Raw genomic sequence first — 12669 nt, 5'->3', positions numbered from 1 at the left:
GGGTTATTCAGTGGGTACTGGAGAGGAGTCTGACAGCCTTTTTCTTTCGTTCTTTTGTGATTAACCATCAGCTACCATGGCACCACATTTGCCAAAGGATTGATTATGTAACCCAGAGGACACAGCACTTTAGTAGCCACTCGTCTCTCTGGAGGTGACTAACATCCAACACTGGCCTCCTTACAACTGGCCAATAGAGGCATTCTGTGGATTCTCCGCCCCCAATCCAGACAGCATCTACACAAAGTTACACAGATGACAGCAGGCTGGCCATTTGAAGCAAGCCGAACAATACAGCCCTTCCTATGTCCACCATCTTGCAGAAAAAAGCTCTTGGACAAAAGAGTGTGTATGGTTACCTGTAATGATCCTCCACAGAAAGCTGAGAAAACAGACTGGAGCCATGGCTCCGCAATTAAGAGCTATTCTGGGTCTTGGGCAGGACTCAGGCTTTGGTTTCCAGCACCTATAGAAGGCTCACAAATGCCTCCAGTTGCAGTTTTAATGCCCTCTTCTGCATCTGAGGGCATCACACATATATGTAGTGCACAGACACACTCGAGGCAAAACATTCATACACATAAAGTAAAATTTTGGACCTTGTTCACCTGTAAGATAACCCCAGGGTTTGATGAGTCCCTCGGTGCTTATAATGCAGATATAAATTCTCTTGTGGAGTGAGCCTCAAATCTGATCAGAGAGCAACTGGTTACTCTCATAACAGACTGGCCACTATTGCACCTGTGGGTGCGTTTTGCCCGGCTGGTCAGGACCTAGGTTTATTCCCAACACCCACATGGTGGCTCTCAATTGTCAGTAACTCCAGTTCCAGCAGATCTGATGCTCTCTTTTGTCCATTATGGGCACCAGGCCTGTATGTGGTGCACACACACACACACACATTCAAGAAAACATTCATACACATAAATAAAATTTTAAGAAACTATTGTAAAACTTTGTCCAGTATATCTAGTTTTCTTTTTTTTTTTTTTTTTACCTATTACGCATTTTTAAATCCAACTGGGCATGAATTTACCACTTAGCAGTATGTCTTTTATAAGTGGCTGCCTTCTATTTGATATTCTTATTTGTATTTGTGAGAAAACATTTGATAAGGATGGAACACAGGACCTTGCACATGCTCCAAAGTGCTTTACTGAGCCACCTCTTATGCCTGAGAATTCTTTTTAATGTCATCGACTGTTTTGCAGAGGACCCAGCTTTGATTCCCAGCACTCATATGGCAGCTCACAACAACCTGTCTGTAATTCCAGTTCCAGAGAATGAGGATCCAACACCCTCTTCTGGCCTCCGTGAGCACTCATGTATGCACAGACACATGCAGCAAATGGATCATACACACACAAAAAAATCTTAAGGTAGTTACTCTGTTACTGTTATTGTGTAGGTTAAGTGTTTAGAGTTGTCTCTCAGGTATCATCTCCCCCCCTCTCCCTGGACCCTCCAGGTTTCTTTCCTGTACAGATGATTCTTTTAGACAACTGCTCTGTCAGGAGCAACAATTTGGGCTCTATAGTTTGGGGAAAATTAGGAGTTTCCTGGGTCATTCCATTCAGTTCTTCCCAGGTTCATCTCTAGGGCCCCATCCCAAGTTAACACTTCTCCACAACCACACCATCTTTCCAATGTCCTTGCACTCTGCGGACCACTGAAACACTTCGCCTCTATGGTCTACGTACATTCTTTGCTGTTGTTGTTCTGGCTTCTTTGCTGGCTTAATCTGTGCTCTGACCCAGCAAATATCAGCATCGTACTGCACTGTGTATGTGGTATGCAGTTGTCAAGGTATACATGCAAATGTGTGTGCACACCTGTAGAGGCCCCACCTGGATGCTAGATGTCTTCGTTAAGCACACATGTTGAGGCAGGGCTTCACAAATGAACCCATGTTTGCCCATCAGCTAGTCTAGCTGGCCAGCTTGTTCCCCGCCATTCCAGCACCCATCTCTGTTGCCTCAGTGCTGGACCTGCAGGTGGCTGCCATACTTGCCTGGGCTTCATGAGTTCTAATCCTTTTGCTTGCAATGGCAAGTGTTTGATCTTCTGAGCCATCCCCCAGACCCCTTTATTTTACTTTACTACTCCAGGAAGGGTTTGTGTAGTCCGGTGACTTGAGGTTTTGAATGGGAGACCCTACCAACCCAGTTATCACGGCAGCCTTGCCTTTTCCTTAAAAATCCATTTCCTACTCAGAGGGGCTTTCATCCAGGAACCAGACTGTAGGTCAATCTTTCTAGAACACTGCACTATCACTCCCTGTTCAGAGCTCTGCCAGGCCATTCCTGGCTCTTTGCGTATCTCTGTGCTTCAGTGTGCAGGCCTTTGTCCTCTCTGGATGGTGCCCAGTGTGGCTTGTTCCCTCCCTTGCCCTTTGAGTCAGGTCCATCCTGGGGATGCTTCTGCTCACAGTACCCAGCAATGGAGCAAGGCTGGAAAGGCTCTCTACGGGGCCCAGTTGGAGCCTGTGGTGTTAGTGCCCCACCCCACCTCTTCCCTCACCTGGAAGCCTCTTTGGTCCATGACTCAGAAGTCAGTGATCTGAGTTGCCTGGCAACAGGGCAATAGATGTCGCCTAGGCCACAGTGGTAAGGCAACATGGAACTCACCAGATTTTATGGAGCCGTGAGACTCACGGCCAGAGTGCCTCTACCTAGGCATTTCTGGGAACAAACGATCAGGGGCCAGTTCTGCACCATGGCTCTGTTGATACAGGGTTGCCTCTCCTCTGGCCAGCTGGTGTTCCCTCTGTCCACTGAGACTATCCCATCAGGTCTTACCCCGCACCCCCCGCTCCTTTTGCAGCTTGGGAATTGAGCAGAACAGAGCCCCACGCCTCCCACATGGCTGTCACCTTTATTAGCCACACTTCATCTAGCCACAGACAGATTCTGGGACAGGGTTGTGGAAAACTCCAGAACCAAGGTTTTTATTATGGTCAGAAGGTACTTGCTCAGCCTGCTGGGAAGAGGCACATTCCAGCTCTGAGGGAGACCTGTGGCCCTGCCCTTCCCCCTCAACCCCCCCCCCCCCCCCCCCGGAGTGGCACTGTAAGGCATTTCACACTCGGTGTTTTCTTGCTTTCTTTTTTTTTCTTTCTTTCTTTCTTTTTTTTTTTTTTAAATAAAAAAACAGCCCTGGAGTAGAAAGAAGAGTCCTGCAATGATGAACTTTCCAGACCAAACTGAAGTGGGGTGTAGTCAGAGGGTCTGAGAAACAGGGTTCATTTCCAAGGTTGGCAGAAGCCGCTGGGAGGGAGGGGTCCAAGGAGAGGGCGGGGTCCAGCTGACAGGAGGCCAAACTCAGACAGGTACACCCTGTCTTCATCATTTTTCACGTTCACAGATCATAGAAATTTAAGCAAAATAGCTATTTTATATATATTTATATATCATATATATATAAATTAGGCAAATAAAGATGTCAGGAGTGCTGAGATGAGGACCCTGATGCCGCCTAGGGACAAGGCGGGAGGCCAGGTGTCTGTAGAGCCTAGGTCACCAGCCCAGGTTAAGTGAAGGGTTTGTTCCTTATTGCTGATTTGGGGGCCTGGATCGTGGCAGGAAGCACCTTTGGGCCCTGCCTTTCAGCCCTTCTTGGCCTTCTGGGGACTGGGGCACTGTCCCAGCATGGCCAAGGCCTGGCAGGGGCTGCTGCTGTCAGCTCACAGCGGGGGCTGCCTCCTTGCTCCCACTGCGAGTTGTCTGTCCCCACAGGGACCCACACACACCCGTGCAGGTCGGGCAGGCTTCGGGCTGTCTCTGTGCCTGCCGACTGGGAGCGTGAACTCCCGGAGACACAGCCCAGCTGGGTTACAGATGCTCCCCACTCAAAGGGGCGGGGCTTCCGTATGTCTTTAGAAGAGTGCTTCTCGCCAGGACAGTTTTGGGGCAAGAACACACGCTTGGAAAGCAAGTCTTCTAAGTCATGTGCTAAAAATAGTTACTAAACCTCATTGTTAGAAAGAAAAGGAGTTTTGGGTTTTTTTTTTCTTAAAAAAGTCAAAAGAGGCTCCCTAGGAGGGGATAGTTCCTCCCTGGATTGGGGTTAGTGACCTGAGCAGCCCAGGGGCCCAGTCAGCCTGCCTGAGTTGTGGTAACTGGGAACTAGGGTGCCCATGGGGCCCAAGTCAGTGATAACAGGCTGGCGACCTGGGGGCTGGAGAAAACCTAGGTCGGCCTTTATCTCTTCCAGGGAGGGAGCCCCCTTTCAGGGGGGGAAAGTGTGTGAATGTGTGTGTGTGTGTGTGTGCATGTGTGTGTGTGTGTGGTCCAGTACTAAATTGGGTGCATTAAAGAAAAGGCTGAGGCTGTGCAGGCGCCTGTATTTGTCGCAGGAGTGGCTCAGAAGATGTTGGGGCACATGTGCCAGTCCTTCTTCTCCTTGGCCTCCCAGTAGCCGCCCTTATACATGCAGGCCATCTCCCCGGTCAGCGGGTCCAGCCTCTTCTCAAACCACAGTGGCGCATAGCTGTCTGACTCCTTTTCTGCTCGGCAGGCACAGAGGGTGGGGTGAGCTGCCTGCTGCCCTGGCCACCTTCTCATCCCCCCCCCATTTCCCTCCTCATCGCCCCCCCCCAGGGGATCATCCCTCCCCATCCCACCCCCACCGCCATGCGCTGCCCTGGGCTCACCATCCTCGCCTCCGCAGCCCGCCGCGCACGTCTCCATGCGCCTTCGGCGGTTTAGGCGCTGTTTCTCCTCCAGCCGCTGCTTCTCGGTGTTGGCCTCGTCCCAGCGTCCCTTCTCCATCAATCGCTGGTCAGGCCGCAGGCGGCTGTCGGTGGGTGCTACGCCGTCCTCTTGCTCGTTGAGGGTCAGGGCTAGCTCCGAAAAATAGTACATGTTCTCCGCGTTCTCCCTGCGGAGGCCACGCGGCAGCGTTAGCGACCCGGGAGGAACCTTCCCTGGTGAGCTCCTGCTCTCCCCTGGCTTCCCCAAGAACCCGGCCTGCAAAGGCCATCAGCTGGGTCGGACGCGCCCTCTATAGCCCTCACCTAGTGTGCTCTCTCCCACCTGCAACTGCTTCTCTATGCGGAACTTCTGAGGGATTTGTCTTTTTTTTTTTTTTTTTTTTAATCGATGCCTCATCATCGTAAGGTTTTCCCTTACTATTTTGTTTTATTGAGTTTCAGGCACAGCCAGATCGGTTGGCAACTTTGACCATCCAGGTCATGGCTGCCTGTGTGTTCATTGGTTGGAGATAAAACTGTTCCTCTTCTGGGTTTTCTGCTTTATTATGCACCGTGTTCCTCCCTTCGTGGCTGGAGCTGCTTCTTCAAGGGATGCTTATCGCATTGTTTTTATGCCCCGTTTTTCTGGTGATTCTCATTTCAAAGCTGCATGTCCCTCACTCCAAGCATGACATTGGCTGAGTCCCAGCACTTTTAATTACACTTGTAATTATCCAAGGTGTATTTGCTGCTTTCATCGTGTTTTCTCTGCCCTACGGATTAGTCGGAAGCCTATTTCTTAGCATAACCATGCTTTGTTTTGTTTTCCTCTCCGTAATTGCTCTGGTGCACTTTTTTAGTACTTCAACTGTGTCCGGTGGTCCAGCCGCTGGGAATGGCCCACGTGGGTGTGCTGCAGCTGGACGACATGGTGCTCTCTGGTTAGCTGGTGATTTCCGTTGTTCAGACTTAATGCTCTTGCTTTTGTTTTCCTTTCCGTATTTCAGAGCAGCAAATCAAATTGCCCACGCTGGTTGTAACGTGGTCCCTCTCCTTTTATCTATCACCCTGTGCTACCTGTACTTCGTGACTGTGCTGTTAGGTGCAAGGTCTGTTCAAACTGAAGACTCACACACCTAGTGACCAGCTGTTGCCCTCAGTGCTCCTGATCTGTTTTTGCTGTAGTTTGCTCTTGTTCCACCCTGGGACAGCTCTTCCAGCTCTGGGAAGTTTGCTCGGTTAGTGTGGACATAGCTTCCCATCCTTTATTTTCTATCTTTATTTTCTTCAAAATTAAAAATAAAAGATTATTTTATGTGTATGGGTGTTTTGCTTGCATGCACCATGTGCATGCCTGTGCCACAAATCCCCTGAAACTGGAGTTGTAGGCAGGTGTGAGCTGCCAGGTGGGTGCTGGGAATTGAACTGGGTCCTCTAGAGGAGCAGCCAGAGCCCTTAACTACTGAGTCATCTCTCCAACCCTACTCTTTATTTTCTTATTCAAGCATATCTTTCGTAGATTAGCTGGGAATTTTAAAAACTTCTCTCAAAGCCGGGCGATGGTGGCGCACGCCTTTAATCCCAGCACTCGGGAGGCAGAGGCAGGCGGATCTCTGTGAGTTCGAGACCAGCCTGGTCTACAGAGCTAGTTCCAGGACAGGCTCCAAAGCCACAGAGAAACCCTGTCTCGAAAAAGTGGGGATGGGACTTAAGTCTAAACAGGAAATGTGTGTTTCAGCTACATCCTAAGCACAGCCTAAGGGTGACAACTCAGCATCGTGACTGTACCTGCCCTGTGACTGTGCCGCCTACCATCAGGGACGCCTTCTGTGATAGTTCCCACTCACAGTGATATGCTGGAGGAGTCACGGAGGGAGACGCTGAAGCCTCAAGCTTCACTCTGGTTTCCTTGTTATTCTGTCCTCTGGACTGCAAACAAGCATGCTTTTCTCTGTCTACAAGAGCCTGGGGGTTATAGCACGGGCTGGTTCTTTAAGACATGGGGTCCTGTGGTTCTGCCAAAGCACATTTCCACTCGGCAGAAATGCCAAAGGTTTACGTCTTCAGCCCTTCGCTTTGCTAATCAAATGAACACAAAATGGCTTCTCGCAGGGGTGTGGGTTTGCATTTCCCCAGTTACCCCTGGGCTTTTTATAAAGCTGTTTTGGTGTGGTTCTGGGTGCATGCCAGGCGACAGATTTCCCTCGGAGCTGTGTTCGCCGACCTGTGTGGCGGTTTTTCTCACAACTCGTCATGCTGTCCTGTGTGAAGTTCTAATTACGACTCTGGTGCATTTCCCTGTTGGGTTATTTTTGCTGTATTTGTTGAACACAAGTTATTTATGTGTTAATTTAAAATTATTATTTCTGTTTTTTTCTTTAAAAAAAAAAAAGTATGTGTCTGCGTGTGTGTTCCTGCATGTGTGTGTGTGTGTGTGTCCAGGGGAGCCAGGAGAAGATATTAGAACCCCCGGTGCTGGAGTTGCAGGTGGTTGGGAGCCACTGGGTACCGGGCATAGGTGTTGGAACCGAATCCAGACTCTGCAAGAGCAGCAGTCATGTCTACCCGCTGAGATACCTCTCCTGCCCCTAGCTTGGCTTTTTGAGACAGGGTCTCATTCTGTAGCTCAGGTTGGCTTGGAACCCCACTATGCAGACCCAGACCCTCCCACCTCGCCTCCAGAATGTTGGGATTACAGTTGTGAGCTACTGCTCCCCTCTTAAATTATTTTTTTTTAATTTATTTATTATGTATTTAGTGTTCTGGGCACCAGATCCCATTATAGATGGGTGTGAGCCATCATGTGGTTGCTGAGAATTGAACTCAGGACCTCCGGAACAGCAATCAGTTCTCCTAACCTCTGAGCCATCTCTCCAGCCCCCTCTTAAATTATTTTTATGAAATAAAACCCACTTATTTATTTTTGGTGCTTTGGGCCTCATATACACTACTCATACCTTGAGCTGTAACCACAGCTCTCTTTCCTAGGTTTTTTTTTTTTTTTTTTGAGACAAGGTCTTGCTATGTAGCTCAGGCTCCTTCTGAATTCAACCTGAACTCAAGATGTTCGTGCCTCGGCCTCCTCCGTGCTGGGATCGTGAATACCCTAGCACCCAACCCTTTCTCTTTCTAAATCTTTATTTCTTTGGTTGGTTGGGGTTCTGTTTTGCTGTGTTTGTTGGTTTCCTGAGACAGATACTATCTGGTGGTCATTTTCTCAATGACCTTCCCATTTTAATTTGCTCCTTTACTTTCCTCCTGTGAGTCCAGGAAAACGTTAGTTTGGTGGTTACTGAGAGATGGAGAAATCCCCCCTCTCTCAGTCAGTGGTAACGTGAATCTGTCAGCATCTGCAAGATGCCATCTGTCTGCCTTTAGGCTCCCGTTATTGCTGAGGATAGCTCTAGGGTACAGAATTTCAACAAGTAATATCTTCCTATGAATCTGGCTGCGTGTGGCCAGGCATAGTGGTACATGACTGAAATCCCAACACTCGGGAGGTCGAGGCAGGAGGATTACAGATTTGAGGCTTAGGCTACATAGTAAGTCCCAAGCCAACCTGGGCTAAGTAGTGACCTGAAGAAAAAAAATCAAACTGACTACTTAAATAGATGGGAGAGCCCTCTGCTGTTTTCTCTCCAGCAGGACCTGTCTCTCTGGGACTCTGGGCTAGAAGCACGTGAGAACGGGCTCCTATCTTGCTGTGGATCTTATGCAGTTGAGGACTGTCCAGGGAGTCTGGGGTGAATTCTGTACACACTTCCATGAGGGACCCTGGGGCTCCCTTGGGGTGACCAAGGAGTAGGCCTTCCCACTTCAGTTCTCTCTTTCGGCTTCTTGAGACAGTTCCTCACTGTACAGCTCAGGCTATCTCACTATACAGCTCAGCCCTATCTCACTATACAGCTCAGGCTGGCCCCAAACTTGCAACCTTCTGTCTCCACCTTTTGAGTCTGGAGCTGCAGGTGGTCCTCCGTGCCTGGCTCACAGCCTTTGCATTCATGCAGCAACAACGTCTCTTCCCAAGGGCATTTGTTCCACCAACCTTGCTGTGGATTCTGCTTCCGATATTTTTCCTTTGTAGATTTTTCTCTTTTGTTTTCATTGCCAGTTTCTCGGACAGTTTCCTCTGAGTTATTGTCAAGCTTGTTTTTACCTCTTGTGGCATTGCAGGGGAAGATTCTACCCTGTCACTTTGCTCAAAGTGTCCACACGGCATGCGCGGCCACTGGATATCTTTATGCCCACGACCTGCTGGGCAGTCACTTTCCCACTGGGATGATGGCCTCCTGGCCCTGCTCTCTGCTAGACTGGATTCCCCAGACCTCTATGCCCTCTGCTGGGTGGGGCAGGGGTGGCCCAGGGGTGGCCCTATGCCTGTCTCCTCCTTGCCCTCTTTCCTCTGCCTCTCTCAGTCCCTATTCCCCAGAGCTGGCACCCCAGCGGGACTCACGGCAGCGGGTATTTCCTCCACAGCAGCTTGGCAGGCAGCGTCTGGTACACGGTCTTCTGCTTCCCGTCACAGCTGGGGCTGCTGTGCACGATCTTCGAGCACTCCATCTGCTCGTCCCACGAGCCGGACAGCACATAGTGGGCCTTGCCCTGGCTGTCACTCACCACTCCAGTCACCTGCGGACATTGGTAGGACACATGAGCGCATGCTCTGCTCTGTGCCCACTGGGGTCCGGGCGTGGTCCTAGTTACCTTGCGGGCTGCCTCTTTGGAGAAGTAGCTGTAGGGCACGAACTTTAGCTGGCACCGGTCCTTGGTCTTGTGATTCACGATCTCAATGTCCCCTGACTAGAGAGAGCAGGTGGTGCTCAGTGCCGGTCCCTAAGCCATAGACCCCACGTCCCCCAGGACCCCTGACCTGGTCGATCCAGAGCTTGCCCACGATGATGTTGTGCACAGTCGAGGTACTCTTCCTCCACACGTAGTGATTACCACTGGCTTGGAATTCTAGGTGGATGGCACCTGGAGGCCAGAGAGGTCAGAGGTCATGGGTTCTTCATTGGGCTCTGGCCAGACCACCCACAGGCCCGGGGTCAAGAATCAGAGGAATGTCTCCGAAGCTTAGGAGGGGGTGGGGTATAGGCTAGGTGATGGGTGGGCAGTGGACATGGGCGGTGCAGCCTCCCCCAGGGGCTATAGCTGGGCTTTAGATGTGCAAAGCGCTTCCCCTGAAGCTGACCATCTTCCCACCCTGGGAGCCCCTCACCCTAGCTCACCAAGCGGCATGATGGAGATATATTTTCCCCGGAACTTGCTGGCGATGGTGATTTCCTGCCAGAGGCTCCAGCCATGCTTAGAGAACACGTGGTGGGCAGCAGACGGGGGATGGTGGCTTACCTGGGATCAGACCAGCTGCATGTGAGCACAGTCAGGCAGGCCAGCCAGGGTAGGACAGCCTGCCCTCTGTCCAGAATGCAGGGCTCCACCCCATGTATACCCGCAGTGGGAAGCACAGTGTCCCCAGTGGAAGAGCAGCCTGCCCAGGTTGCCCAGTCCATGGGGTGAGTGAGAAGCCTCTGCCCAGCTCTTGGGAAACAGTGGGGCAGAGGAAGCAGAGCTGTGTCCAGAAGTGGAAGGTGCTGCTTTACTGAGGTTTCTGCGCCCACCTCATGTACCCCTACCACGCATGAAGACCTGAGAAGAATGGCCCCCACAGGCTCACGTGTTTGAACGCCTGCAACTGTTTGGGAATGACTGGGAGGTGAGGGATGGACTTTGCGGTTTAAAAAGCCCAGGCCACTCCTGGGTAGCACTCTCTCTGCCCCATGCTGTGGACCAAGATGTGAGCTCTCAGCTGCTGCTCTTGTTCCACCCCTTTAAGTTCCAACCCTCTATTGTATAAACTCTAATCTGTAATTGTATGCCAAATCAAACCTTTCTTCACGGTGTTTTATTACAGCGATATAAAAGTGACTAAGAGGCCATGATCTGGCAAGTGCATGTAGTCCAGGCTGGCCCCAAACAGCTACACAGGCTGGGGACAGACTGTGCATATAGTTCAGGCTAGCCCCAAACAGCTACACAGGCTGGGGACAGACTGCATGTAGTTCAGGCTAGCCCCAAACAGCTACACGGGCAGGGGACAGACTGGCAGAACCGTATTAACTGAGGGAAAGAATCTGATCTGACTCCAGAGTGGGAGTCATATCAGTGTCCTGCCATGGGCCTGTGTGCCCCCTACACCAGGGCCCCCTCTTATGCCACAGAATACCCCTGACTGCTACTCAGCCCCCAGGGTACTTGTCTGTCCTACACAGAGTGGCGAGTGCCATTGGCTCTTCCTGGTGCCCCACGCCCATTCCACAACAGTCAGGCTCTGTCTGGCCCAGCCTCCTTACTCTGCAGGGTGTCTCGTGGTCTCAGGGCCTAGCCTTGTTCCTGAATTCCCCTCAGGGACTCGGTGAGCCCAATGCTCCCCCATGATTGCTGTCTCTGTTTCCATGAATGGTACCTGAATGCCTCCTGTGCATTGGAAGTAGCCAGACACAGCCTGTCTGCTGCCCTGAATGATGGGCTGCTGTCCCTGAGCGGTTGCTACCCATAATGAGGTGTTTACACATTCAACTAGAGCAAGCCTAATGAGCGAGTGCAGGGATGGAGCCCAGCTGCAGGTCTGGGGACATGTCAACTTCAGTCTCAGGACCCCGCCTTGTCCCTGCTGTTCATACTGGATGCTGTGGACTCCCCCTTGCCCTCCTCCTCACGTTCCTCATTGCTTCCTCCACAAATGCTGTCTTTCCTTTCAACAGGCCCCCCTGGCATTTCCCCTCACCCCGTCCTCAAGTCCTCAATCCCCATTCACTCTCCTGTCTCCTGGACAGATGGGCAGAAGAAGCTGGAGTCGGCACGGGTCACAGGGATGCCTGCCTGGCTCTCCCTGTCCACCCTTCTTCTTTCCAGACTGCTTCCCTGACCACTCTGCCTAAGCAGCTAGCAGTACCACCCGTGACAGCAAGAGCTCTGTGTCTTCCTGTCCCAGCTGTGTCCTGTGTGTTTGACCACACCCAACACCTCTAGGGCACTCACCGCTCTCTGAATGAAGAAATTTGGGGGGGAGGTCAGGCCAAGGACTCTGAGAGCCCCAAACCCCATCTAAATTGTCAGCACATTTTCTGGTTCCTGTTTCAAACTCAATCACGGAACAGCCTGGTGCGGCATTAGACTGTCACGTGGCCACGTGTAGAGCTGATTATCTTCGGTGTGCACGTGCCAGGCTACAGCCCGCCACTTTTCAGCTCAGTGCTGACCTACGCTCTAGCCTGGACTCCCCAGTGACCCCTGTAGACGACCCTCTGTTTGGGTCCCCCGTTCCCTGGCTGGGGTTTAGTCCCTCTCTCCCTGCACCAGACCTGGCTCTCTCAGAGCACACTCTCCTCCCACGCCCCTCTGTGTCTGGGAGACTATGAACCTGGCCTTGCCACAAGGGGCCCAGCTGCCCAGTTACACATGAGCTATGTCTGGTCACGGGCTGTATCCCCTTTGTCTTGCCCTGACCATGAGCCTGGCCACCTGGCCAGAGGGCACAGGCAGCGCTACCTGATTCCAGCCCTTACCTGCTCACAGAGGGAACGCAGGCCCATGTCCTCCAGACGGTCCAACTCGAAGGTCTCCCCCAGCATAGGGTTGAAGGGCTTGGCGATGCGGTGCACGGTGGTGGAGTAGGAGGAGACAGAAAAGGCAGCTACCAGACACATCTGCTCCACCGAGCTGCTGCAGTTCACCGCCTTGTCCAGCAGGTGGTGGTACTCTAGGTCCTCTGTAAGTCGCTGGAGCATGGACAAAGGCTCGTTGAAGTTCACCTGTGGGTGTTGCAGGGAGGTGGTCGTCAGAGCGCCCCTGCCCTTCTCAGACACTGAGGGACATCCCTGCTCTGGTGGCACTTCACAGTGAGGTTCCAGTCCAGCACGTCCTGCCTTCGTTTTCCCCTCAGTATCTGTCACGTGGCACCACCCTCTTCTACCCCACAA

The 12669-nt window shown here is 51.7% G+C and overlaps 1 protein-coding gene across 7 annotated transcripts in view; it reads right to left on the bottom strand.

The window, feature by feature from the left end:
- Window positions 1-3066: 3066 nt before the first annotated feature.
- The window catches only part of Osbp2 (oxysterol binding protein 2), a 151280-nt gene continuing 141677 nt past the window's right edge, over window positions 3067-12669 (bottom strand). For all 7 annotated transcript variants that reach the window (XM_057772339.1, XM_057772340.1, XM_057772345.1 and 4 more), the window contains 7 exons: window positions 12256-12501; window positions 9919-10039; window positions 9561-9664; window positions 9395-9490; window positions 9144-9319; window positions 4652-4878; window positions 3067-4504 (listed from right to left, as the gene is read on the bottom strand). In XM_057772339.1, coding sequence (XP_057628322.1) covers window positions 4362-4504; window positions 4652-4878; window positions 9144-9319; window positions 9395-9490; window positions 9561-9664; window positions 9919-10039; window positions 12256-12501 — 1113 coding nt within the window. In that variant the 3' untranslated portion in view covers window positions 3067-4361. The remainder of the gene's footprint in view (window positions 4505-4651; window positions 4879-9143; window positions 9320-9394; window positions 9491-9560; window positions 9665-9918; window positions 10040-12255; window positions 12502-12669) is intronic.

Source organism: Chionomys nivalis, chromosome 6 (assembly GCF_950005125.1).
Source record: "Chionomys nivalis chromosome 6, mChiNiv1.1, whole genome shotgun sequence".
Lineage (NCBI taxonomy): Eukaryota > Metazoa > Chordata > Mammalia > Rodentia > Cricetidae > Chionomys > Chionomys nivalis.
Note: the sequence above shows the minus strand (reverse complement) of the source record. Positions and strands in the feature narration are given on the sequence as shown.